The sequence below is a fragment of the Hydra vulgaris genome, chromosome 02, assembly GCF_038396675.1.
Source record: "Hydra vulgaris chromosome 02, alternate assembly HydraT2T_AEP".
NCBI lineage: Eukaryota > Metazoa > Cnidaria > Hydrozoa > Anthoathecata > Hydridae > Hydra > Hydra vulgaris.
Window position 1 is genome coordinate 4,950,001 of NC_088921.1, and position 27,530 is coordinate 4,977,530.

Genomic DNA, 27,530 nt, shown 5'->3' on the forward strand with positions numbered 1-27,530 from the left:
AACGATACGGAGATACTAATTATAATTTGTCTTTTATTTAAAATTTGTTAAAATTTAACTTTGACATTTTTTAGACTTTTTAGCGTTAATTGATATATCCTGTTAATATCGGCACACCAAAAGAACAACGGTTAGACAGAATTTATCTGTTTTTTTTAATACAATTCATTTATGCAAGGCTTTAACCTTATGAACATTTTACGTACCTGTTAGTCATTAGTTACTCTCTGCAGTAGTGCTGGAAGGTATGATAACATAACTGCAAGGTAAACAGCTTTAAACCTTTCATTCATTATATGAAAGACTGTATAAAGCTGTCTTGACTATTAGCTAAGCTCTGTGACATAAGCGCAACTTAGAGGTTCCTTCTAGAAATGTTTTATTTCTATTTTGTTATTGGAATGGCTATGATTTACGCTTTATAATGTATACTAAATATATATATAATATATAATAAATTTTACAAAAATTATATTATACTAAATTATGTATTTATGTGTAAAGTGAATAGAATAATTCTTTAAGAATGGAAATTTTCGCAATATGAGCTGACTTTATTGTTAATTTAATTATCACAATATGTGATTGTCAATCATGTTGTTATGATATTGAAACTGCTCCAAAGGTAATAAAAATAAACCTCTATTAACGATAAACTATATTATCCTATATCTCTATTAACTCTAAAGTAATAAACTATAAACTATATCATCTTATTGAGCGACTTTAAGTTAGCGCTTTATCAAGCAAGCCTTTCACCTATTAAAATTATTTCCAAGTACCTATTAGTTAAACTTTCCCCTTTATTAAGGAAGTTTTTTTCTTCTCCGTATTAAAAAGCCAGGGATTGTCGACTGTGTTTTATATATAGATTTGTACATTTATGCTCATTTGCTCAACCTAAGTAGTTAAATTTCCTACAATTTCATGGGGATCCTTCTCCGCATACACATTTTTGCACCACATATGTGTATCTAAAGAATTTAGTGTGTTTAAACCAAACAATACTACTACCACGTTCTTTACGATTTACTTATTTCTCCGTGAGCACACTTTTCAATATTTGATTACCAGTTAAATTGTCGAAATTACTACATGCCATCTATCCTTAGAGATGACTAAAAAAGTGTCCTAAATAAATTAAAAAGCGTGTGCAATATGGTTTACATTGTGACAAGAGATATTTATTAGAGATGCCACGAATATTTGGCAACACTTAATTATATTGAGTGCTCCGACCTGCTTTGTTGTAGTGTATAAGTCAACTACTCTATGGGCATTTATGAATAGGTTGTCTCACAGCATACATTATTTGTTGACAAATATTTTAACTATAGTTATGCATAAAAGTTTCATACTCTTCAAACCATTTAGAAAAGTTCAAAAATAACCAGCTCAGGTATATCTTGCACCTCTGAGGAAATTTCAGAAAATGCTATAGATTGAATTAGTATAGAAAACTCTAAACTTATTAACAACGTTATTTTTACGACAATCTGAACTTAAAGCATGGTTTAACTTTAATGGGTAAGACGATTAAACTATTGCCTTTTTTTGAAAGTAGCCAAAATCACTTCTTAACTTCCGTGAATTTTCACGGAAAATAGCGAAAACTCATCCATATTAAGTACCGTGAATTTTCACGGAAAATAGCCAAAATCACTTCTTAATTTCCGTGAATATTCACGGAAAATAGCAAAAACTCCTCAAATTAAGTTCCGTGAATTTTCACGGAAAATAGCCAAAATTGCTTCTTAATTTCCGTGAATTTTCACGGAAAATAACATTAAGCACGAAGTATAAACATCTAATACTGCTAAAACAAATATTTACTATAAAATCAATCATGGAGTACAATTTCAAAGATGAAAGTTGAAGAGTTAAAAAACTATCTAAAGTTAAGAGGAAAAGTTAAATGGTAAAAAGGAAGAGTTAGTCGCTCATGTATTTGCTGCAATAGAAAACAATGTTCTACCAATAAAAACAGCAGTAGAAGTTGAGGCAGATTTAAAAAAAGAATATAATTTGAAACTTGAATTAGACAATATGCAAATACCTGATCCATTTAAAATTCTTGATGGCTGGATGGACGAACAAGAGGGTATGCCATTCTGGCCAATGTTGTTATATCCAGATATATTTACCTATTTAATGTTTAATCCATCAGAACTAGGAAGTAAAGATTTAAGTGACTATAAAAACTCAAAAGCATACAGCTACTATAAATCTTCCTGGATTCAGCCTCTTATGTATCATAACTTAACAGGAAGTAATTATTGTATATTTAAATCAGAATGTCGAAGATCACAATCTATTAATGATAAATATCATAAACTGTGGTTAGTATTAGAAAAAAGTGCAAAAACAAAAGCCTGTCATTGCACATACATGGCTGGCATGGGTCAAACTTGTAATCATGTTGCTGCAGCAATGTATAGAGTTGAAGCTGCTGTAAGAAACGGATAACCAAACCCTGCATGTACAAGCACTTCAAATGAATGGCTGCCATCTCGAAAAGAAGTAGCACCTTCTAAAATCAATGATCTTGACTTTAGTCGTGAAGATTTTGGCGAAAAAGGTAAAAAAAAGAGAAACTTAGTAGATATACAAAAAGAAAAATATAATCCTCTATCAAATAATACAGTGCAGTTATTAAATATCAATGATGTAGCTTCTGCTCTTGAGAATATTGTGCCGACAAGCATTTTGTTTACTGCTGTTCCAAAGCCAAAAATAGACTTTATTCGTGAAGTTTTGACAAACGTTGATATGCCACCAGTTGATTTGCCAAGCATTGACAGTTTAATTTCTACCTCTTCGTGTTGTTCTGAATTTTTTACAAGTTTAAAAGTAAGCATGTCAGCTGAAAATATAAAACAAATAGAGTTAGTAACACGAGGTCAAAATGAAAATGAAAATTGGTATCACTATCGATAAAAAGTGTTATAACTGCCTCTAAAACTCATGAGGTAGCAACGAATATGGATAAAGTTAAAAAACTGTTGGTGGGTATCATAACTTTTGAATGTGGACTTTACCTGGATTATGAACATCCTTACACTGGAGCAAGTCCAGACCGAATAATGTCATGTGATTGCTGTCCTAAAGCATGTATTGGGGTGAAATGCCCTTACAAGATTAATTTTACAACACCAACAGAATTAAATTTTCCATATTTAATAAAAGAGGGTGTCAATGTAAAACTTAAAACTAACCATACTTATTACACCCAATGTATGTTACAAATGGCTGTTACAAGGTGCAGTGTTACATACTTTGTTGTATGGACTCCACATGGCATAGTTGTTGATAAAATTAATTTTGATGTGTCTTTGTGGAATTTGTTAAAGGAAAAATATATTAATTATTATAAAGATTATTATTTGAAATCTATTTTTAGCACATAATCTAAATCTTTTCAAAAAACATTTTTTTACATTTAGGTTTTTATCATATTTTTAAAAACTAAGTTATTTTTTTTCCACTTTTGCCTTGTCTCTTAATTGTTATCTTTCTCTAATTCTATTATTTTTGTTTTTAAAATATTTCTTGATAAAATTTATTTTTTAATGTTTGTCAGTAAAATATATACTGTGATAATACTGTGATTTGAGGATATATTTATATTTTAATGTTGGTGAATGAAATTTAAATAGAAATCTTCACAAACTTTTTCATTTCTTTTCCATTTGTTTAACCTAAGTAAACTATATGTAAAGATAGTGAAAATTGACGTTAACTTTCACCATTGTTACATATAATTTAAGTTTTGGTGGTCTTCTTTTTAATTAATTGAATTTTATTAAGAAGTTTTTGCTTTGATTTTTGTACTTCATTATAATATTCCTTACCTCTCCTGCAGGGTCTCAATTTTCCTATACTTTCATAAAATTTATATGGTAAAAAGGTGGTGACAAATTAAAAATGTTGGACCTTCAGTACTTTTTATAAACTTAAATCATCTCATATGTATATATCTATAAGTCCATCAAAGGCGGATCCATAGGGGTAGGGGTTAAAAACGAAAATAAATTTGGGAGCCTGGGCCTGAATAAAATAACATTAAAAAAAAACTGTCTGGTGCAAATTTAAAATTATGTGATTGCTTGCTTACAAATCATTAAATCTGATAATTGCCCACCTCCCCTTACAAGGTATTCTGGATCCACCAAATCAAAAAATATTAAAATCGCCCCTCCCCTTCCTACAAAGTTTGCATCCACCCTTAAAGTCCATAAACAATGTTGAAGATTTGTCAAGTGAAGTAAGTATCATTGCTGAAAATAATGAAATACCAAGTTATTAGTTTTTGAAACATAAAATAATCCCGGGGTAGTATTTTACAATTCTGGGTTGGTAGTTTTTATGGTTTTTGCAAACCCAAAAATACTGCTATTGCGGGTTTGTATTTTTACATTTTTTTTTTTAAATTTTTAAACTAGTTTGCAAATAAAGACATCGTAATCAAACTTAAAGAAGTAAGGACCGGCGATAGGTGTCTAACATCTCCCCCTACTCTAGTCTTGATTTGTAGTCGGCAAATATGGACATCGTTGGTCCTAGTCAGCAATATGCGCTTATGACACCCCAAGAAAAACACCTCTTCGTGCAGCCCCTGAAAGAAGTCATTGATATCAAAGTGAGACAAAGAATTTATGCCGCCTGTAGCTGATTTTAAATTTGCAGATCCTTCAACTTAAAAAAAAAGTACTAGATTTGTTTGGCATCCACTATTTTTGTGAATATGTCTTAGGCGTAAAGTATGAAATTATTTTATTTTGTTTAATTTAATTTGTTAATTTCATTTTAAATAAATTACAATTAATCGGTGCATTGATTACCAGTGGAGATTCAATTAATTAAAGGAGGGGGATCCTTAAATGGTGCCACTGCCTTCCAAAAAAAAGTTTTTAAAACTCCATATCTACAGACTAGCCGACTATATTCTTGAAAATACAAACTATGAAATATATAACTTGGAAATTACCTTTATAGGGAGGGGTTGAGACAACCCCTTCCCCGTTAAATCGCGCCTGTTGATTAGACAATAATATAACGATTGAGATTTGAAAGTAAATTATTCGACCTCCAATTAACCAATCAACCTCTATTATAGATTAGACAAAATAAGAACACCCAAAGGCACAGGAATAAGTAATAAAACCCCCAAAAAATATTTTACAAATAAAAACAATTAAGTGAAACAAAAAATTTATTTAATGAGTACTAATTTTTGGTTTAGGGTCAGCTATAAGTTTTGATTTTAAATTACAAAGTGCACCACACGTTAGTAAAATATCATCTGCATGTTGCAGCATGCTAATCGACATACTTCCATTTAGAATTCTGTACGTTTTAATACGGTTAATAGCTCGCTCTACATGTATTCTCAGATTTGCAACATGTTTTGTTTTTTGAACTTCTTCGGCGGTTAACTGGCTTTTTAAGCGGGCACCAGGGGGCACAACTAAAGTACAGAAATTTAAAATTAAATCTTCTTGAATTTGAAAACCTCGATCAGCCATAACTTCGTCACCTCGTTCTAGTAGATTATAAATACCACTATCTCTTGTAATAAACCTATCACTTGCTCTTCCTCCATAACACGATGAAAGAAATGTAATATATCCATTTGGACTAACACCTATTAAGAATTTAAATGTATTATGATGCTTATAGTCTGACCAGGTGCTTGATTGCTTATCAAGAGACTTTGAACGTTCTATAAAAACTTCTGCACAATCAAGAATTACTCTACATTTTTGATAACCAGCTTTTACAAAAACAGGTGGCAGATTGCTACGAATAGATTCTCGTGGAAGCCATACAACTAATGCTTTTCCTAAAACTTGACTTAACATTTTATTCCAAGTTGTGAATGTGCGTGAACACAATGCTGGGGATATGCCAAAACGATCGGCCAAGTCTTGATTTAGAAGTCCTAATCTTAATCGTATTAAAACAAGTCAAAACTCGTCTCTTTGTGATAGTTTTTTTGATTTTTTCATTAAAGCATGTTTTTTCTTGTTTTTAGAATTAGTAAACCTTTTTGGACCAGACCAATAAAATAAATTTGGTAAATATGGTTTGATTAGTAGAAACAAACTCTCAAATAATGTGATTGTTGATAAACCAGTATAAAAGTTCATTTTAGCATCAGTTAATGTTAACGTGTTTACTTTACTGATAAGTGATTCAATTAAATTACTCTTGTCAACACATACTTTGCAAACTTTAATTGATTGTATAGAGCAATACGAATGATCAGATACTGGTGAGAAAAATAATATATTTGTTTGTGGTGAATTATTTTCTTCATCTAAATCTGTTGAAATATCATTAGAATGATATGGTTGTCCTGAAGCATGTGTCATAAAAGTTGAAATATTATTAGAATCAGTTGGTTGAAGCAAGTGAGGTGAGGTCGTTAAAGCATGTGTCATAAAAGTTGAACAACTGGTACCAGCAGTGCAGTTAAGTTTTTTGCTTTTTTAATGGTATAGGGTGTTTTAATAAATTTCTTCTAGATTTATTAGCTTTTATTTCATATCCAAGACATAAAGTAGGCGTAGGGTTTGCAGTTGAAGGAATTCCATCAACAAAGTGTATGGAGCATACCCTATCACTACCTGTTGGCTGCCATAATGTCTTATTTATAAATTCTCTTCTTAAAGCTTTGACCCATAATTGTCTTTCTTTATTTTTTTGATTTTCTGATGGAAACTTATATAATAAAAATGGCTTTTCGCATAATTGGCATTCCTCACTTCTTATATTTTGTTGGTGTTCATTGCATAGTTCTTTTTTCCATTTTTTCAATCTATATGTACTATTTGTACAACCAATTACGGCACAATTAACTTTCGGCATCTTCAAATACAAATTTTGTTTTTAGATTATACTTTATAATTAAATAAATTTTATTTGAATGCTTTTGATAGATGTTTATACTTCGTTTTCTCAAGTTTTAATGGGAGATTTGATACGTTGTCTCTACTTTTACCCCTCCAACGGGGTCTCGAACTCCCAAATCATAATGGCGCGTTACAAAGCTCAATCGGTGTATTAAATTACGTAATAAACATATATTTATAAAAATTTAATTTTTATGAGCATTTTTATGAGCATAGTTTAGCTTTGCGGAGAGTGCAAAGTTTCTTAGACTGGGATCGGGTCCTCACAATTTTGACTTTATTTTAAGGAGTAACTTTTCATTATATTTTATAAAGCGGTATATTAATATATGATATAATATATATGTATAATATTGTTAGTAAAATATTTTTATTGATCAAATATTATTTTAACAGTCGTTATAATAGCACTATTATAACTAAGGCTATAAAAGACTTATGTTATATACTTAGACACAACGGTTTGTATATATATGCGTTGTGTGTATATATATATATATATATATATATATATATATATATATATATATATATATATATATATATATATATATATATATATATATATATATACACAAAACGCAGCGGTTTGTACATATGTATACATATGTACAAACCGCTCTACGTATGTAAGCTTACATATGTATGACTGTTATAAAAAATTTAATGCACGTATATATGCATTAGAATGCGCGCTAATTAAAGACGTTTAACAGATGTCTTTTTATAAATGCGCATTTTAAAAGACATATAAAAGACGTTAAGTGAAAAGACGTATAGGTTTTCAAGTATAGAAGACGTATTTAAGATGTCTTTAATAATGCGTCTTTATCTAGACCAGCTTTAGACGTCTACAAACGTCTAGAATGCGTCTTGTGCTTACTGGGATAGGTTAAAAATAACTTATGCTCCTTTAAATTATTGTTATAAAAATAAAAGAAACCAAATGTCAATTAAAGTTTAGTACTTATATAAAAACAAAACGAGTTGAAAATGAAAGTAATTTGTTTATAAAGTTTACCGCCTCTATTTTTTAAGGATCTGCTTCTTGATATAAAAAGTCTTGTTAAACTTATTTTAGCAAGACAAGACAAAACAATACCAAGACAAGACGAGACAAGACCATTTCAGTCTTGACTTGAAAAGTCTTGAATGAATCAAGACCAACCTTAAAAAATAATTAGTAATTCAAGAAATAACAAGACTTTTCTTGGTATTTTTTATATTAAGACTAGACTAATCAACCTGAAAGATTTCTAAGTTTACAATGATGAGTTCACAAATTTAACCTAGTACTAAGGAGTCATCAATAAAGTACGTCACGCCAAATGAGGGAGGGGGGGGCGGTTTAGGGAAAGCAAAATTTTGTGTCAAAGGAGAGGGAGGGGGTTTAGTCGAATGTGACGTCACAAAATTTATTTTAGTATTACAGTTTAATTACTACGCGTTCAATTAAAGGAGTGTTTTAGATTGTCCAAATTTTTACTCACTCTTCTTATTTTTATGCGTATTGCCGAATTTTAAATAGTTTTAAATTCGCAAAAACTGCCATCACGTTTTTGAAGACATTAAAGCGCAGCGATGCAAAATCATTAAATTAAGAACAAGAGAACTAGACTTCAGCCTGAGAAAGTTGATAAACTTCTTTATATTCAGTAAAATTTTGACCGTGTTGAAATTCGTCGATGGAAACTTACCTCCAAAGATAAGTTTGATGAAGCTCCGCATCTCCAGGAAGATAATGTCATCATTGGGTCAAGTACTGATTCATCAACCATTAATCAGTGATATGGAATGCTAATCAGTTCAAGTTAAAACTAAACATTTACATACTGAAAACAGTTCTATGATTTTTTTGTGAAAAAATATGATAAATAAATATTTTGAGAAAAAAAAAAATTCCTTTCCAAATTTTTAAAAGAAAAATGCACTTGAAGTCTTGTAATTTAGAAAACAATTTTAAGACTTAATTTTTGGTCTTGAAAAGTCTTGTCAAGTCTTGATTTTCTTGAAATTATTTTATACTTTGAAAAAGTATTGATATGTCTTGAAACATTTCAAGACTATAATGGAATTGTTTTGGTATTGCTATTGAAATAAATTTTTGACGAGACGCAGACCCTTACTATTTTTTTAATCGTTTACGCATTCTGAATGGAATAAATTATTTTTTCAAGATTGCCGAATAATTCCCGAGTACTTCAAAAAACGATACTAAATACCGAAAACAGCTTTTTGAATGAGGCTAAATGTTATGATTATTTATGCAAAAACGACTTTTGTAGAAAAATTAACACTACCATAGTTTATCTGAATCTAATGTGACATTATTGTTAAACGTACTCATTTAGGTGTGGTATTGAAAATAATAACTTCAATTTTGACAAAAAAATAGTTTTTCATAGATAATTTTTGCAAATAATGTCTAGTTATAAATGTCACATTCATTGAAAATAAACACCAATACGTGCTTTTATGAAAAAATCAAATCCACGGACTTATTAATAGCCAAGCCCCAAGTTACTTTATGTTGAAAATTACATCTTTTCTAAATAAAACTACGCTTGACAATTTTTTATAGTCGCATAACTAAATTATAATAGTGGTTAAAATAATCTTTCCATACATACCAAATATGTCATACTTTTTAATGAAAAACTTGAATAAATATTAAAATTGAAAAAAATTATATTTTTGTTCGGAAAAACGTGTACCATGCCTTAGTTGCATTGAGCATTCACAAAACTTACGGAAAAATTTACGGTTCAAAAACACAGTCGTTTAATGGTTGGCACGGAATTGACAACAGTTAGCCATCTATAGCCAATACCGGCCCTTCAGTTGAACCAACTAAATCGTGTTTACTGGGTTCTGTTTTCTAAGTTCAAAATTTTGTTCAAGATTGTATGTAGTATAAGATATACACTTTATAAAATTATTGTTTTATATAAGGTACCAATAACTTAAATAGCAAATAAATATCATTTATTAACAGTTTTAACTTAGGCAAAAAAGAAGAATTTCAAATAAACTATGAAAAACAAATTCTATATAAATGTCTGGACAAGTTTGAAGAGATCCATCAACGAATCGCTTTATTTTTAACTCTATTTATTTTATAAACAATTTTAAAACTATAGTCTAATTTTTAATAACATAAACAAAGTAACTTCGCTAAACGCAAAGCGGACAGCAACTTGTCCGCTGTACGACACGATCCGTTTTAGGATGGATTTTTTATACATATATGTCCGCTTTAAGCTGATTTACAAACATATATAAAGAATACACGGTAGAATAAAACATATAATAAATGGCTTAAAAGAAAAATAAAAACAAAAAATATAACAGATTATATATCACAATTAAAAAGTAATTAATAACTAAAAAATAAAACAATAAATCGCTTACAAAAAATAATAAAACTTTATACACTAAAAAACTAAAGAAAAATCATTACTACAAGACCGCATGACAGCATAACTAAAAAATAAATCGTAAATAAAGAATCCTACAAAATATATGAAAGAAAACTAAAGAAATATATGAAAAAATAAAAAAATCCTAATATGCCGATCTTTTTTCGAAGGATAAATAGTTTTTTTTTCTTTCCTTTCCATTCTTTTTATTTATTTCATTCATTAACTTTTTTTTTGTTAACTTCTATTTTCTATACTTCTTTACTAATTTTTTTTCAGATATTTCTTTTTCTTTTCTTCTTTTAAAACATTTATTTCTTCTTCTCTTTAGTTGATTTTATTTTTCGTTTAAATGTTTTCTTTTACCTTTTTTCTTTTCTTTCTTTTTTTTTCTTTTTTTTTTCTTGTTTGTAGAATTTTTATTCTTAATTTTTTTTTTTTTCTTTTTAAAAAAAGTTTTTTTTCTTCATTGTTCTCAGAACATTTTATCCTAAATTGCCTTATCTCTATCATTTATTATGTATTGATATGGATTTTTTTTATCTTAAATTAAATTTAACTCATATCTATGCTTGATGTAACTTTTCATAAAATTTAATAATATCCAATAAATTTCAAAATATAAATAAAAATCTATGTTCATTCATACTGACAGTTTTTTCTAAAATAATATACCCTATTTTTCCTTTTTTTAATGTCAATATTATGATTACATTTTTTATTTTGTCAATATTATGATTACAACTGTCATGAAAGTAGTCATCATGAATGCATGCGTCCTTACCAGTATTTGCTTTGGGTGGTGGTGGACGAGGCACTTTCAACTTGTGTATTCCAAAATACAGGAGCATGTCAATTTCTTCAGTCAAGCTTTCTCAGGCTGAATCAATTGTTACAGAAGATTTTAATACACATGCTACCTCACTAACAATCTGAATTGAATAGAAAAAAAAAAGGAAGTGTAGGAACATTGCAATTTTAAAATGCATAGAAAACCTAAGGGATATTTTATCAGGATAAACATCTTACATATATCAAACATAAAATTATTAACATATATTTTTTGCAATAATGGTAAGATATGAACTGCAAAAGAAATTAAATAAAATCTTACCACTTCCACATCAGAGAAACATAAATGTTTTTCCAAAATTGATACAATTCTATCAACTCTATTAACTAGACCTTTGTTTATCGAGGCTCGTCTTTGTATAAATGTCGCATTCAGACATGACGCAACTGCAATCATGTCAGTGTGCTGTTTAAACCATTCATGTTTGAATTGAAATAAACATAAATTTAAAAATAGTGAATTTTCTTAATGTCACATTTAACCTCTCAGAAAGTTCCTATAAGCCCTACAAAAAGCCTTATGACGAATTATTGTAAATTAATGTGAATTTGAACCATCCCCATCAAATTTTTTTTTTTTTTTTTTTTTTTAATATATATTTGCCGTATATTAAAATTTACAATGAAATAAATCGTGTTAATAAATAAGAGAGCTGGAGCAAGCAGAAGACATAAACTGTCTTATCATCGAGCCCCATTTACATTGAAAAAAAAATCGTCAGCTTATATATAAAAAAAGAAAAGTAGCAAAGTACATAATAAGCATTTTACACGTTAGTTACAATATAAATATAAGTGTTAAAATATAATGCAATATATCAAAAATTAACAAAAGTTAAATATAAATAAAACAGCAACAAAAGAGAAGTAGTGTCAATAACTATTTTTTAGATAATTTATATTATTTATTTTAAAAGAGATATTTTAAATCAAGGTCATTTTGCAATAAGAGACTCTTAGATTCTTTCCTGAATTATTCCAAAGAGATGTTTTGAATACTTTTTTTTTTTGTAATAAATTTTAAAAAATGTTTCCACAGAAACGGTCCACGATATTGAATTTGGTAAGAACCTAGTTTTAAATTAGTTTTTGGTACAATGAAGTTTTTAATTGAAAATTTAGTAGGATACTTGTGCGAGATTTCACTAAAGTAAGACTAAAACACAATAGGAGAAAGCCCACGTTTTATTTTAAACATGAATTGTAGAACCTGGTGTATATTAAGTTTATAGATACTTAGGGCACCAAGCTTCCTTAAAAGAGGTTCGCAATGAAAAGTTCTGTGTGCACCAAATACAATCCTGAATGCGTGTTTTTGCTTACTATAAAGTTTTTTTAATTTACTATAATTAGTACTACCCCATACAATACTACAGTACGAGATAAAACTATGAATAAATGAAAAGTATATTTTTTTTAAGGAAGCAGTGTTAAGATATGGTTTAGTTTTATATAATATGGAAATATTTATTGAGATTTTATTTTCTATGTATTTTATATGTGGTTTCCATGACAAATTTTCATCTAGTATTACTCCTAAAAAATTAACGATTGGTTCCCTTTAATAAATGTTTTATTGATTATAAGATTAGGTAATTTTAGAGGAACATCATCACCTTTACTAGGTTTGGAGAATAAGATAAATTTAGTTTTTTCTACATTTAACGAAAGCCTATTACTTGTAAACCACTCGTTTATTTTTAATAGTTCTTCATTAAATATATTAAAGAGAACTTTTATGTTTTTGTCGGAATAAAAAAGATTGCAGTCGTCTGCAAACAATATAACATTTAAAATATTTGATGCTAAGTACAAATCATTTATATACAATAAAAATAACAATGGTCCTAAGATTGAACCTTGGGGCACACCACAAGTTATGTGTTTTTCTTTTTCAGTTTTTTTATAAATAATACATTGTGACCTGTTTGCTAGATAATCTTCAAACCAAAGTAAGTTTTTATTTCTTACTCCATAGAGTTCCAGTTTTTTATAAGTATCTTATGGTTAACAGTGTCAAAGGCTTTTGACAGATCAATAAAAACTCAAAGGTAAAATAGTCATTATTGAATGCATTTGTTACATGATTAATCAGTTCAATTACCGCTTGGTTAGTTGAATTATCTTTTTTAAACCCAAATTGTTTACTGTACAGCAAACTGTTTGACATCAAATAGTTATAAAGTCTGCTATACATAATTCTTTCCAATAATTTTGAGAAGCAAGGTAAGACGGAAATTGGTCTGTAGTTGGAAATATTAGTTTCGTCACCAGATATAAAAATTGGAGTGATTACGGCAACTTTAAGTTTTTTTGGCACAACACCTAGTTTTAATAAAAGGTTAAAAATATGAAATAATGACGGTTCAATGATATCGTAAACTGATTTAACAACATTTACACTAATTTTGTCAATGCCGGCACTTTTATTACTTTTAAGACTATTAAAAGCATTTCTTAACTCGCTTAGATTTAAATTAGATTCTTCCATAATAGTATTACACGGTTTGATATAAGATTCAAACTCTATGGTACTTGGCGGAATTTTACTCGCCAAGTTTGGCCCTACTTCAAGAAAAAATGAGTTAAGTTTTTCAGCTATTTTTTTTTTATTGTAAGTCATTTCCCCGTCAATTAAAAGCTTTTGGGGGAGATTATTTGTTACACATTTATTTTTACCAATTACTTGCTTAATTATATTCCACGTTTTTTTAGTGTCGCCGTTGGTTTTTTCTAGCAACTTTGCATAATAAATTTTTTTAGAATGTTTTTTTGTTTTTTCAAATAAGTTTTTATATTTTTTGTAGTTTATTTCGTTTTTTATATGTTTTATGCCTTAAATATTTAACATATAGTTTTTTTCTAAAACAAATTCTAAAACAAATTCCAATTTTAATTAACAATAGGCTAAACCAAAACTCTTCTAATGAAAATTTTTTTAACTCCTCTTAACCCGTTTATGAAGATTAAAAAAAGTGGCTTTCAAAATTTCGAGCTAGAATTTGAAAAGAAAAATGCAAAAAAGCGTAATAGAAATAGAAACATAATTTGGTTCAACGCCCGTACAGCACGTTACACAATGTTTCAACAAATATAGGTAAAATTTTTCCAAAATTAGTAAATAAACATTTTTCTTCCCTCTAATAAATTACATAAGATTTTTAACAGAAATTCCATTAAAGTAAGTTATAGTTGTACAAAAAATTTAGAAAGAATTATAAAAGGCCACAACTACGCGTTAATTAATAAAAATGAACATATAAAAGAAAAAAACACTGATTATGGTAATTGTAAACAAAAAATAGATTGCCCTCTAAATGGAAAATGCCTTTCGAAAAATGTAATTTACAAGTGCATTGTTTCCTCACAAAATAATCCTGATAAACAATATTTTGGCTAAACCGAGGGGGAATGGAAAAAACGATATGCCAACCACAAACAATCGTTTAAACACAAAAAATATTCAAAAGAGACTATCCTGTCAAAATATATTTGAGATTTGAAAGAAAAAAAAAAATTTTTAATTTTCAATGGTCTATTCTTAAATCTGCCCCTGCCAATAATAACATTTCCAAAAAAAATGTATGCTATGCTTGCAAGAAAAATTTAAAATATTTATTAATTTAAATTAGGAAAATTTATTAAATAAAAAATCTGAATTATTTTCTAAATGTAGGCACGAAAATAAATACCTCTTAAAAAATTATAAAAACAAATGACCAAATTAAGCTATCCCCATTCCAAAGAAATTTATTTAATAATTACTTTCTGTAACTTCCCGTTAACCAAAAAAATATAGTAATTAAAATTTTTTTATGATTATTTATAACTTTAAAATATTTTTTTCTATAAATTGAATTTTTTTTTAGATTTAGTAACTCTTCTAGACGATCCAGCAATGGTGAAACTTCAAGTTGAAGAAAAAAGTTAGATAAGTGTTTTTTACTAATTTATTATTGCTCTGTTCTTTAAAAACATTGAGCACTTTATTTGTAAAATACACTAACATATTTATTTCTTACCCATTTTACCATTGTGCGGAAAAATATCAAGAATTAGGTAAGGTTTAAAATTTTACTATAATTAAAGATAATGTTCAAGATTAGTTCAGAAAGTTTTGTAAAGAAAGATTTTATTAAAGAAATTATAAATTAAAAAATACAGGGCTTTTACACAAATACATGTGACGGCATCTGCTGTTCCATATTGCACCCATGATGTTTTGAGTGAGTGTCAACAGCAGTTGCAAAATAGGGTTCTTCTCCAACAGATTTGCTGTTTTAATTGAGAAGTTCGATTTTATCGGAGAAAATTTTTTGAGGGGTGTCAAGGAGTTATATATATGTTTAAAATACTCTCATAATTCAACAGATGGAGGACAGTAGGCAAAGATATGAATGTTGTCCTCATTTTTACCACATATTTTGCATTTGTTGTTTTTAACAATCTGTTGCCTCGTGCTTTTGGCCGCAGAAAGTGGTGTAAAATAAGAAAGAGAATTTTTTTTTTTTTTTTTTTTTTTTTTTTTTTTTGTAAGTTTTTGTTTACATTTGACGTAATATATATAAATTACATATTTTTTTTCAAATACAAACAAGGCTTCTAAAAGAAGATCAAATGATCTTATCGTCAGGAGCCTTTTACAAAACAGAGTACATAAAGTATTATAAAAACGCCTTTTTACAATAAGAGAACGTAAAAAATTAACATAAAAATATTAAAATAGTACTTAGATAAATAGAAACAAATTGTCAACAAGTATAAAACAAAGATTGAACATACATTTCAAAATTATTATATATCATAAGACAAATTAAAAATATTCTAAGATATTTTCAATAGAGAGAATGAGATCTTTTAATTTAATTTTAAAAACAGAATAAGTTAGGGGTAAGCCGAAGTTAGGCAAAATAATTTTGTTCCAGAGATGAGCTGCACGATAAGTGATACAGAATTGATTGAACTTTGTTCGACAGAGTGGTTTATTTAAATAGTTATTATTCCTCATGTTAAACTTGCTTAGAGGTTTCAAAATAAAAAGGTCTTTAAAAATTAAAGGAGATAAATCATACTTCCACATATAAACAAAAGATAAATTTTTATATACGTTTAGTTTATAAACATTGAGGATTTTCATTTGATTGAAAAATATTGAGGAATTTGAGAACCGATCCGCAAAATTAATTACACGGATCGCATGTTTCTGACGGCGATGGAGACATTGTAACTTACTTTGATCAGTACTACCCCAGGCAATAATTCCATAACTTATATAACTATGAATAAAAGAATAATAAAGTTTAGTTAAATTATTTTTATCTAAATGAGTACGCGCCTTATATAGAATTCCAATACTTTTTGAAACTTTCGAGCAGACATAGTTAATATGATGTTTCCATGTGATGTTCTCGTCAATGAAAACCCCCAGGTATTTAGTTACAGAATCTCTTTTTATTTCATTATGGTCAATAAAAATTTTTGGTAAATTTTGGGGTAGAGAACGTTTTTTGGAGAGCGGGTGGAAAAAAATCCATTTTGTTTTGTTTACATTTAATGTTAATTTGTTACTTTTAAACCATTTAGATATGTTTTGAAGTTCTTTGTTCATAACGGAGAATAGTAGGTAGATGTCACTGTTAGATAGAAATAAGTTTATGTCATCAGCAAACATAATACTTAGAAGATTTGATGCTTTATGCAAGTCGTTGACATATATTAAGAACAAAAGAGGGCCTAAGATGGAACCTTGCGAAACACCACAGGAAACATTTAAAAACTGTGTATGATTAAGATCATTACAAGAAACAAATTGTTTTCTGTTGGATAAATAACTTTGAAACCATTTACTAACTCTTTCATTTATTCCGTAATAATTAAGTTTATAAAGTAAAATATCATGATCCACAGTATCAAATGCTTTTGAAAGATCGATAAAAATTCCTAATGTAAATTGAGATTTTTCAAAAGAATTGGAAATCTCACGTACCAACTGAATAATTGCATGCTCGGTTGAGTTATTCTTCTTAAAGCCAAACTGATTGTTGTATAATAAATTATTTAAACTAAAATAATTAAATACTCTATTGAACATGATTCTTTCTAGTATTTTTGAAAATATAGATAAGATAGAAATAGGCCGGTAATTACTAATGTCAGATTTGTCACCACCTTTAAATAGTGGAATAACTTTAGCAATTTTCAATTGATCAGGAAAGACTCCTTGTTCGATTGATGATTTAAAGACTTTAAAAAGAATATATTTTAATTGTTCATAGCAATCTATAATTATGTTACCATTGATTTCGTCCGGTCCAACTGCTTTATTTTTTTTTAGTGTTTTGAAGGCTTTTTCGAACTCATCAAATAGTAACTCTTTAGATAACTCATCCGAGTGAATGCAATTATCCATCGGTACTAGAAAATCTTTAAATGATGTTTCAGTGTTAGGAATTAATTTAGATAATTTAGGGCCAATTTCAACAAAGAATTTGTTAAATTCGTGAGCTATTGTTTGAGAATTAATTATATTATTGTTATCTACTTTGATCATGTGTGGCAGGGAACCTGAGCACGGTTTTGATTTACCGATAATTTCTTTTATTATTTCCCAGGAGCGTTTACAAGTATTTTTGGCTTTATTGAGAATTTTAGAATAGTAATGTTTTTTTAAGTTTTTTCGAACTTTTTCAAAAAGATTTTTGTAGTCTTTGTATATTTTCTCATTGGCGAATGATTTGTTTTTTAGATATTTTATGTATAATTTCTGCTTAACTTTTGATGATTTTTTTAAACCTTTGGTAATCCAGGGAGAATTAATGTTTTTTTGATTTATTGTTTTTTCATGTAAAGGAAAATTGGCATCATAAACTGAGTAAAATGTATTAAAAAAATCATCGTAAATTTTGTTTGCGTTATCACTAAAGTCGATGTTCTTCCAATGAAGTAATGATAATTGCGTTTTAAATTGCTCAACATTTTTTTGGTTAAAGTTGCGTAATTTAACTTTTATGTTAGTTTTGGTCATAATTTTAGAGTTGTTTATGATAAAAAAGATAGGGAAGTGGTCAGATATGTCTGTTTTTAAAATACCTTTATTTAAGTCACTGTTAAAAATATCAGTTGTTAGAATGTTATCAATTAGAGTAGCCGATTTAGGAGTTACTCTGGTAGGGCGACTTATTAAAGGAATGGCTCCCATTTCAAAAATAGAATCATAAAAATTTTTAACTTTAATGTCCGTAAAGTAATGGAAGCAATTCATATTGAAATCGCCTACAATAAAATTCTTTTTTTTTTCAAGAATGCCTATTTTGAATAGGTTTTCTTCAAAATACATGCTCATGTTTTCGGCCACACCATTTGGAGGCCTATAGCAACAGCTCAGTAAAATGTTTTGTGTTTGATTGTTTAGAATTTCAATAGTTAAAATTTCTTTGTCGCCGTCAGAAACACTCAAATCATTCCTAATATAATGCGCAATATTTTTCTTTACATAAATAAGAACTCCTCCACCGCGTTTATTGATAAGTCTCTCTTGAGAAATTAAATCAAAGTAAAGAAGATTAAAATTTGAAGTAGTTTTTAAATCTTTTTCAGTTATCCAGCTTTCGGTTAAACAAATGATATTAAAAAAATTGTTGGTTTCTTGTAACAAATTGAGAAGATTTTCAAAATTGCGGTTTAGGCTTCTAATATTTATATGAAGAATTCTTAGTTGATCAAACTTATTGCTTTTTGTATAATTATAAAAAAATTCTTCTAATTTGTTAGGATAGTAATAAGAACAATCCGTAATAATGTCATTGAAATAATTAATATCTGGATCAAATTTTTCATCAGATGCTGAAAAATTACAACTAAACGATTTAAAATCATTTGTTACAGACATTTTGATTGCGTTATAAATTAGAAGAACTTTCTTAACACTGAATGTAAAAAAAAATTGTAAAAAAAATTATTTTCTATGATCTCTACAAAAAATAGAATCGAACTTGAGAATTGCGTATTTACCTTCTTTTCTCAATTTAATCACTTCATCCCAGAGTTTTTTACGCTTTTCCATTGTTTCCTTTGCAAAGTCTTCGTTAATAAACACACCTGTTCCGCGTAGTTTTTTTGAGTTTAGCAGAATTAACTTTTTATCGTTGAAATTTAAAAGTTTTAAAACAATTGATCGCTCTTTTCCTGACTTTATTGACCCTGATCTGTGCGCTCTTTCGATTATAATTTCTTTATTAATTTGGAGTTTTTCAGAAAATATTTTTTTAACAATTTTTGTACTATCTTCCCAAGATTCATCAGGTAGTTCTTTAACACCATCTATTCGCAAATTGTTTCTTCGGGATCGGTTTTCGAGATCTACTAACTTTTTTTTTTATATCTTTCAAAAAATTTGATTCGTTATTCGAATTAAGAAGTGTTTTTTCATTGTATAATTTTTTAACTTCGTCTATGCGTTTGTTAGTTTCAGATATCCTCTTCATTGAAATCTCCTCTTGGAAATCAATACTCTCTTTTAATTCACTGATATCTTTTAACATACCTTTTATTTTTATTTTGTCTTTGTTCAAATCGCTTTCAATTTTTTCTAGTCTTTCTGTTATTATTTTCATATTTGCACAAGTGATTTTTGCAAAGTTACTTTCTTGTTCTTTAAGTAGTTTTTCTGTTTCCTTTAAAATAGTCTTTCTCTGTTCCTCTAACATGCTTTTCATTAGTTTTTCGATGTTTTTTATAGAAACTTCCATAGTAATTGGTCTGATGTAAATAGTGTAAACAGATTTTTAAAAATAATTAAATACTAAAAACTTAAAACTTTTTTTTTTTTTTTTTTTTATTAATTCTTACACAGCAAAAAAAAACACGTCTGTTCACGAACAAAAGCATGCGGCAAAAAAAGAGTATTGTGTTTCGGTCCGCATGCGTGAGAGGTAAAGTTTTTTTTTTCCAAGTTTGGGTCCTCGGCATTGTTATTTTTGTTGAACTTTTTCAGAAAAGTTTTGCTGGCACGACTGCCTTTTTGTTTTTCTGTCATTTCTAAGTAAAAGTTTTTTGTCGTTTTAAAGGGGATGTTAAACAGGGACCCGTTTTTGCCCAATATTTAAATTATTGTTTTGTAGTACTGAGACGCTTTGTTTTCCCAGTGTTTTGGAAATTTGTTTTGTCTGAAAAAGTTCCGGTTTTGGTTTTGGTTCGTAAATATTTTAAGTGAACTCGCCAACCAATACATTGTAAAGTAGTGATAACCGTGAGTTTTATCCCCTCAGCTTTCTTTCAGTTGAAAGAGCGTTTTAAGACGAAGTGCAAGAATATGCTCCTTCGGAGATTAAATTCCGAGACACCCGCTTTTGACAGGTAAGAAAAGTGTCTCTTTCTTGACCCGATTGAAATTAGTCTTTTGCCACAGATTTTCAAAAATGGCTCATGCAATCGTTCTATTACCAAATCGGGAATAGGCAACACGTTTTCCAGAAACCACACTTTTGAAATTGCAAGCGTAATTATCAACATAGTCTTTCCCCGAAGTGACAAAATACGTAGTCACATAAACTTGAGTTTTTTCTCTATTTTTTTTAGAGTTACTAACCGGTTGAAATTGGTAGTTTCACTCAGTCTAGTGTAAAAAGTAACACCTAATATTTTGAAACCGGTTTGTTCCACTCAATGTCGTCCAACTCTGGGTAAATTTTAGGATCAAAACCCATAAGTGCGAGACCCTTGGTTTTTGAGGTATTGATCACTGAACCACTTGCTTTTTCAATCAGTTTTTTTTTTCAAAAAATTAGCGGACAGATTTTACGTCCCTGGCAAAAAAGTTTTGTCAGCTTACTGCCAACTGCTTACTGCTTATTGCTTACAGCTTACTGATGTAATTTAAGGGGTTTCAGAGTTCCTGGTAGTGAGAAACCTTATATTATACTATCCGCTCTGATCACCAAATCAAGAGCTTTTGCGACAAAAACGTACAACGGAAAAGAGAGAGGGTCGCCTTGTCTAACTCCTCTTTCCATAGGGAAGAAGGCTGACAAAAAATTGCAATTAAAAACAGATGCCGAAACTTCTGAATATAGAGTGTTTTACTTTTCTTAGTTGTAGTTAGCTTTTTCAAACACCAAGAAATGTTGAATCTGCCCCTCCCTAATGGGAAACCATTTAATCACCTATAGCATTAGTTTTTAAACGTAACATCTGTGTAGAAATATGGATACTAAATTAAAAAAACAAAATCAAAATATAACCTACTAGGTGAAGATTCAACATCACCTTCTCCTTCACTTTTAAATGATGTTTTTTTGAAACTTTCCACCCTCTCATTTTTTATTTAAAAACTTTTTTATATTTTTTTTTTTTTTTTTTTTTTTTTTGCCGTTAAATAATATATACAGTTTCAAAGCTCATAAATAAAAATAAATAATAGCTGTTCAAGAAAAAGACTAATTTAGCCTTATCACCGAGCCCTACTTTCACGTATTTACAAAAACCGTGATACTTAAATATAGTTAACAAAGTATTTATAAAAAAAAATTAAAATATAAAAGTAAAATATATAACAATTTGTTGTCTTTTAAAGAAAAATTTAAAGAATAAAAATTTAAGAAAAGAGTAAGATTAAGTGAATAAGAAAAAATAAATAAGATATTATCTTTTGCTTAAAACTTAAAAATTTAAACTAAGATTTAAAAATAAAAAGTAAATAAATTAATATACACCATAGAAATAACGTAAATAAATTAGCAAACGCCATAGAGGTAATACCATAACTAAGGTAATAAAATAAAATGGCGATACACTCAGAGACAATTTTTGTATTAATTATTTTTTGTATTTGAGTTTTAATTAAAAAAAAACATTTAAAATCAGATATATTAAAATCCATAAGTAAGAATGCTTGTTTTGATTCATTTTTAAACTGTTCTATACTAGTTTTATGGTGGTACCGCAGAAAAAAAAATCCAGATTCTATGATAAAATCATTTGCATTATGATTTATTATATACTTATGTTTTTTCCAATTAAAAAAAAATTGAAATATTAGGTAACTATTCATAATGGCGGAAATTTATCCTAAAATATGGGCTAAAAAGCGAAATTTTGAAACCATATTTCTCAAGTTATAGTTTTCAAATGAAGTTGAAACTTTGCACACTTGTTCTGATGATAGATTTGCTCCATTTAACCGCTTAATTTTTTGCCTAAAAGGATTTTTCAGATTTTAATGAATTTTTTATAAATATTTAGAAAAATTTGGTGCTTTTTATTTTTAAATTCTTTCTGTAGGAAAAAGTAAAAAACATCATAAAAAACCTATCTGTTAAATGATTCTTTAATATGTAATGAATCATTGGTGAAAATATCAACTCTGAAGCAATATTATTAGATGAGATATCATGTTTTGAAATTTAGAGTTTTCACAAAAATCATAACTCTAGAAAATTGAAGGCGAAGACAAAACTAAGTTTAAAGAAAAAAAGACACTTAATAATCTTAGATAAATTCACCAGGTATATAAGAATTCATTTGTTCTTCTTTGTCTAAAAGTCCTTTATTTATTCCTCTGAGTCTCTTTCGTTGATTTATTATTTCAATCAAATCTTTCCGCAACATTCTTCTTACACGGCTAACATCCTGTTTAACTGATGTTTTCAGGGTAAACTTTCCAAGTAAGCCAAATGCTTTGAAAACATTAGTCAGGGGCGTGCAGAGCGTGAGTCACCCGAGCAAATTGCTCGGGGCCCCGGACCCTATGGGGGCCCCCAACAGCGGCAATAACATTCCAGGTTTTTTTTTCCTTCTCTTTTTCCCCATCAAGAGCTTTAACTTACATAAAAAATAAAAATAGCTCATTAAGTTTAATGAAAATTGCCTCAAAAATGAGCTTGAGATCTAATAATTTTTTTAAAAATAAATTTAGCGTTGCGTAATTTATAGAAGATCCCTGCGGAAGAGCTTTTGTTTAAATCTTATCTACATGCTTATCTTGAATTTAGCGGGAAAAGTTATAATGTGTTTAAATCTTATTTTAAAAATGGCGTATTTGGATTAGTTTTTTTACAGGTGATTTGCTTGATTGTAAAATTTAATTTATAGATTAATAAAATATTAATAATAATATATATACAAACATATGTATATATATACATTTATATATATACATATGTATACTATGTATATATATACATATGTTTGTATATACAAATATATGTTCTTATATATATATATATAAATATATATACATATATATATATATATATATATATATATATATATATATATATAAATATATATATATATATATATAATATATATATATATATATATATATATATATATATATATATATATATATATATAAATATATATGTATATATATATATATATATTTATATATATATATATATATATATATATATATATATAAATATATATGTATATATATATATATTTATATATATATATATATATATATATATATATATATATATATACATATATGTATATATATATATATATATATATATATATATATATATATATATATATATATATATATATATATATATATATATATATATATATATATATATATATATATATATATATATATATATCTATTAGACGAAAGTATTAAAAAAAATAAAAATGAAACGCACGTATCCATCTGGTGCATCAAAGTTAAAAATCAGTAAAGTAAAAAAAGCGGCTCTACAAAAAGGAAGGCAAACATTATTTGATGTTGGAATTACAACTACTCCTAAAACATCAGATGCCCTTTAGACTAGCTCAACGAAGCAAAAATATGACGGTAGTATCCAATCTTCTGTTTCTTGTAATAGTGCTGGCAGTATAGAGAAATTAACCACTTTTGAAGACTGTCAAATTAGTGGTAGTGATAATACTTCTACAAGGACCACTAGCAGTGATGGACCAGCATTGTTGCAGCCATTTAACATTGGTGAATTTGAAACAGAAAATTTCTCCCCTTCTCAGCTGGAAAAATTTGTCATGGCTGGTCACATTCCTTTCCCACTGGATATGCCAAAAGATAATGGAAATCACATATTTCCAATGTCAGTTTTGAAAAGCAGAATGCCGAATGGGGAATCCTTCTCGCGGGATTGGCTTGTATTTAGCCCAGCAAAAACAGCATTGTTTTGTTTTCCATGCCGATTATTTTTACCTAGAAATCAACTTCCACATATGACTTCATCCCTTGCAATGATTGGAGGATGGGGATATGAAAATAAGTGGAAGAATCAAATCAGTCGAATTCTTGAACATGAGCATTCGAAAATCCATAAATAATGCTACATTCAGTGGCGTGAATTGGATGCTCGAATGAAAACTGATCAGTCAATTGAACATTTGATGAATTGCCAAATTCTCAATGAAGCTGACGCCTGGAGAAAAATCTTGGAACGAATCTTGGATGTGATTCTGTTTCTTGGTGAACGTGGATTGGCTATTCGTGGAAAATCTGACATAATTGGAGATTCTCATAGTGGAAATTTCTTAGGATTGCTGGAACTGATATCGCATTATGACCCAATTCTTAAGGAACATGTGATAAAAGTTAAACAATCACAGGACAAGGGTCAACGTCTTCAGGCGCATTACTTGTCAAATCGTTCTCAAAATGAATTCATTGGCCTTTGTGCAGCTGAGGTTCGCAGGCAAATTATAGAAAAGTGCAAGTCTGCAAAGTATTTTTCAATTATGGCTGATGCCACTCTTGATGTGAGCCATACTAAACAAAGTTCGTTTGTCATTCGATATGTACATGAAAAAGAACCTGGAAAATTTTTAATTGAAGAGCGGTTTTTGATCTTTGCAGATTGTGCCAAGAAGACTGGATCTGATATTGCGGAATTAATTCTGGAAACTTTGGAAACATTAAAAATTTGTTTTGAAGACTGCCGTGGCCAAGGCTATGACAATGGAGTCAACATGTCAGGAAAATATAAGGGTGTTCAAGCAATCCTACAAAAGAAGAACCCATTGTCTGTATTCTCACCCTGTGGTTGTCATTCATTGAATTTGTGTGGACAGAATGCTGCCTCAAGCTGTACAGATGCTGAGACTTTCTTTGGAACTGTTCAAACCGTATATACGATCTTTTCTGCTAGTCCGCAACGCTGGGAAATATTGCAAAGGAGACTTCACGGTGTGTCTTTGCATGGACAATCAGGAACACGATGGACTGAGAGACTTGAAAGCATTTGCCCTTTCTATAATCACTTGAGCCAAATCATTGAATCTTTGAAAAAAGTTAAGAGCTTGTATCTCACGCCTAAAGCAAAAACTGAGATTAGAGGTGCCCTTAAATATATGAGCTCCTTCAAATGTGTTCTCATGTCTGGAATTTTGCTGAAAGTTCTCACATTGATTGACCGCTGCAACCAGGTCATTCAGTCAAGAAAAGCAACTATTGATATTGAGGTGGAAAATATTGAAGCATTGATTAGTCAACTCAAATCTGTTCGGGAGGAATGGCCTACAATTTTAGAAGAAGTCCACAGAAAAGTGAAACGCAAAAGTTTTTTTGGGGAGCAAATTAAAGGTGATGACTTATTGCCCCATTTGACTTATTAAACAAAATTTCTGAAATGAAGCTTGGAGAACTCTTTAGAAATATAGTAATTGCATTGCGTATTTTTGCTTCAATTCCAGTGACAGTGGCTTCAAGTGAGCGTTCATTCAGTAAATTGAAGCTCATCAAGAATTTTTTGCGCTCAACTATGGGACAAGAACGAACAAGTGACCTCGCCATTTTGAGTATCGAGTGTCTATTTGCAAAAAATATTGATTTCCATGATGTGATTGAAAAGTTTGCTAAACAAAAGTCAAGAAAAATAATATTGTAAGAAACAACAGCTGGACTATTTAATTATACTTATATTCCAGTAATATAATAAAAAAATTTAAGCAGGCCTTTTTTCTTTTTGGAGTAAAGGGGGTGGGCCCCTAAACTGAAGGATGCTCGGGGCCCCCAAATCCTGTGCACGGCCCTGACATTAGTAATACCAGAACAGCCTTCATTAAATTGTAAAACAGCAGAATAAACTCCCATTTCCAGTGTTTGTCTGCTAACAAAAACATTTTTGGGGATCTTTGTCCAAATAATTGAATTTAGATACTCATTTGCGTTCTGAGTTTCTCCATGTAAACATTTATTAAGAAGTTGATCAGATTGTAACTCTCTAAAAATTGGAAGAATAATGTGATGGATCCACATAGGCATACAAGCTGTAGGTTTATACTTATTAGTCTTATTAATTTAGTCTAGATGCCATTTACACCAAGTATCTGGTGTTCTTGGACAAAACTGATGGCGGTAACTTGGGTCTTCAAAATCCGTAAAATGGAAAATATGGAAAACACAGCTTTTTTCATGGCATAAAGTGCTCCTTTATTTTTTCTTATCGCCATGCCATAATAATTTTGCATGGTATTAATTGTTTTATCAGTTAGTCTGCCCTTTCCAGCCAGAGGCGTTTTTTGTACCCTTGTATGATTTCACTATGTTACGTAACCTATTACCTAAACGTTTTTGTACATGCCCTACACATTCAAGTTTGATTGGCACTATGTTAAAATCTTTATAGGGATTGTCAAGAACAACAATTTTGAAGGAATTTGTATCTCCATCACCCAAGTATTCATGGTAAATTAAATTGCGTTCACTTATTGATCTACGAAAGATCTCAACGGCACCGGCGGACTCCATAGATCCTGATGAATTACGATGACTATTTTTTTTTTTTTTTTTTTGTTATTCACCTCCTCAAGGCCGAGAAGGCCACTACCGATGAGGAGGCTACTTTTGTGACATTGATGATTTCCAACCCATGTTTCATATGCAGAAGTTCCTTTTCTCTTTTCCCAAACTTGACAACTTTTACATTGTTTGGAAAAGATTTGCACGTCAACACATTTATCATCTATTACTGCTGTAACAACTCTATTAAGAGAGCTTTTGCCAAGTACCATAAATTGTTACTCGCTTATGTATTGGTTTTCCTGGTACCCCATTTTGCTTCTCATCATACGCTTTTTTCATTCTGTCATATGCTACACTTTCATAACATTGCTTACTTTGTTTTGTATACCCAAAAATCCATTTACACTTAAACAAAGCAAGTTCATACATCTTGCAAATGTCTCCAAAGCACTAAAACCACAACCGATTTCTCGAAAACTTATAACACTACGAATGTTTTCTTGTAAACATTCGTAGTGTTATAAGTTTTCGAGACTTGTAAACCTCAAGTACAATGAATTGTACTTGAGGTTTACAAGTCTTTACTCCATTCGCAGCTGTAACAAAAGAGTTTCAAAGCATGGCAAA

At 29.1% G+C, this 27,530-nt stretch overlaps 2 protein-coding genes across 2 annotated transcripts; one reads left to right on the forward strand and one right to left on the reverse strand.

Moving 5' to 3' along the window:
• Positions 1–5,216: 5,216 nt before the first annotated feature.
• Positions 5,217–5,861, reverse strand: LOC136075747 (uncharacterized). The gene has a single exon (XM_065789182.1). The coding sequence runs from the start codon at positions 5,859–5,861 to the stop codon at positions 5,217–5,219; it is 645 nt and encodes a 214-aa protein (XP_065645254.1).
• An 18,659-nt stretch (positions 5,862–24,520) lies between these two features.
• Positions 24,521–25,774, forward strand: LOC136075748 (zinc finger MYM-type protein 1-like). The gene has a single exon (XM_065789183.1). It carries the CDS (start codon positions 24,521–24,523, stop codon positions 25,772–25,774), a length of 1,254 nt encoding a protein of 417 aa, XP_065645255.1.
• Positions 25,775–27,530: the final 1,756 nt, after the last annotated feature.

Coding starts and splice junctions, on each gene's coding strand:
- LOC136075747 (XM_065789182.1), bottom strand. CDS start 5,861: ATGTTAAGTCAAGTTTTAGGAAAAGCATTAGTTGTATGGCTTCCACGA.
- LOC136075748 (XM_065789183.1), top strand. CDS start 24,521: ATGAAAACTGATCAGTCAATTGAACATTTGATGAATTGCCAAATTCTC.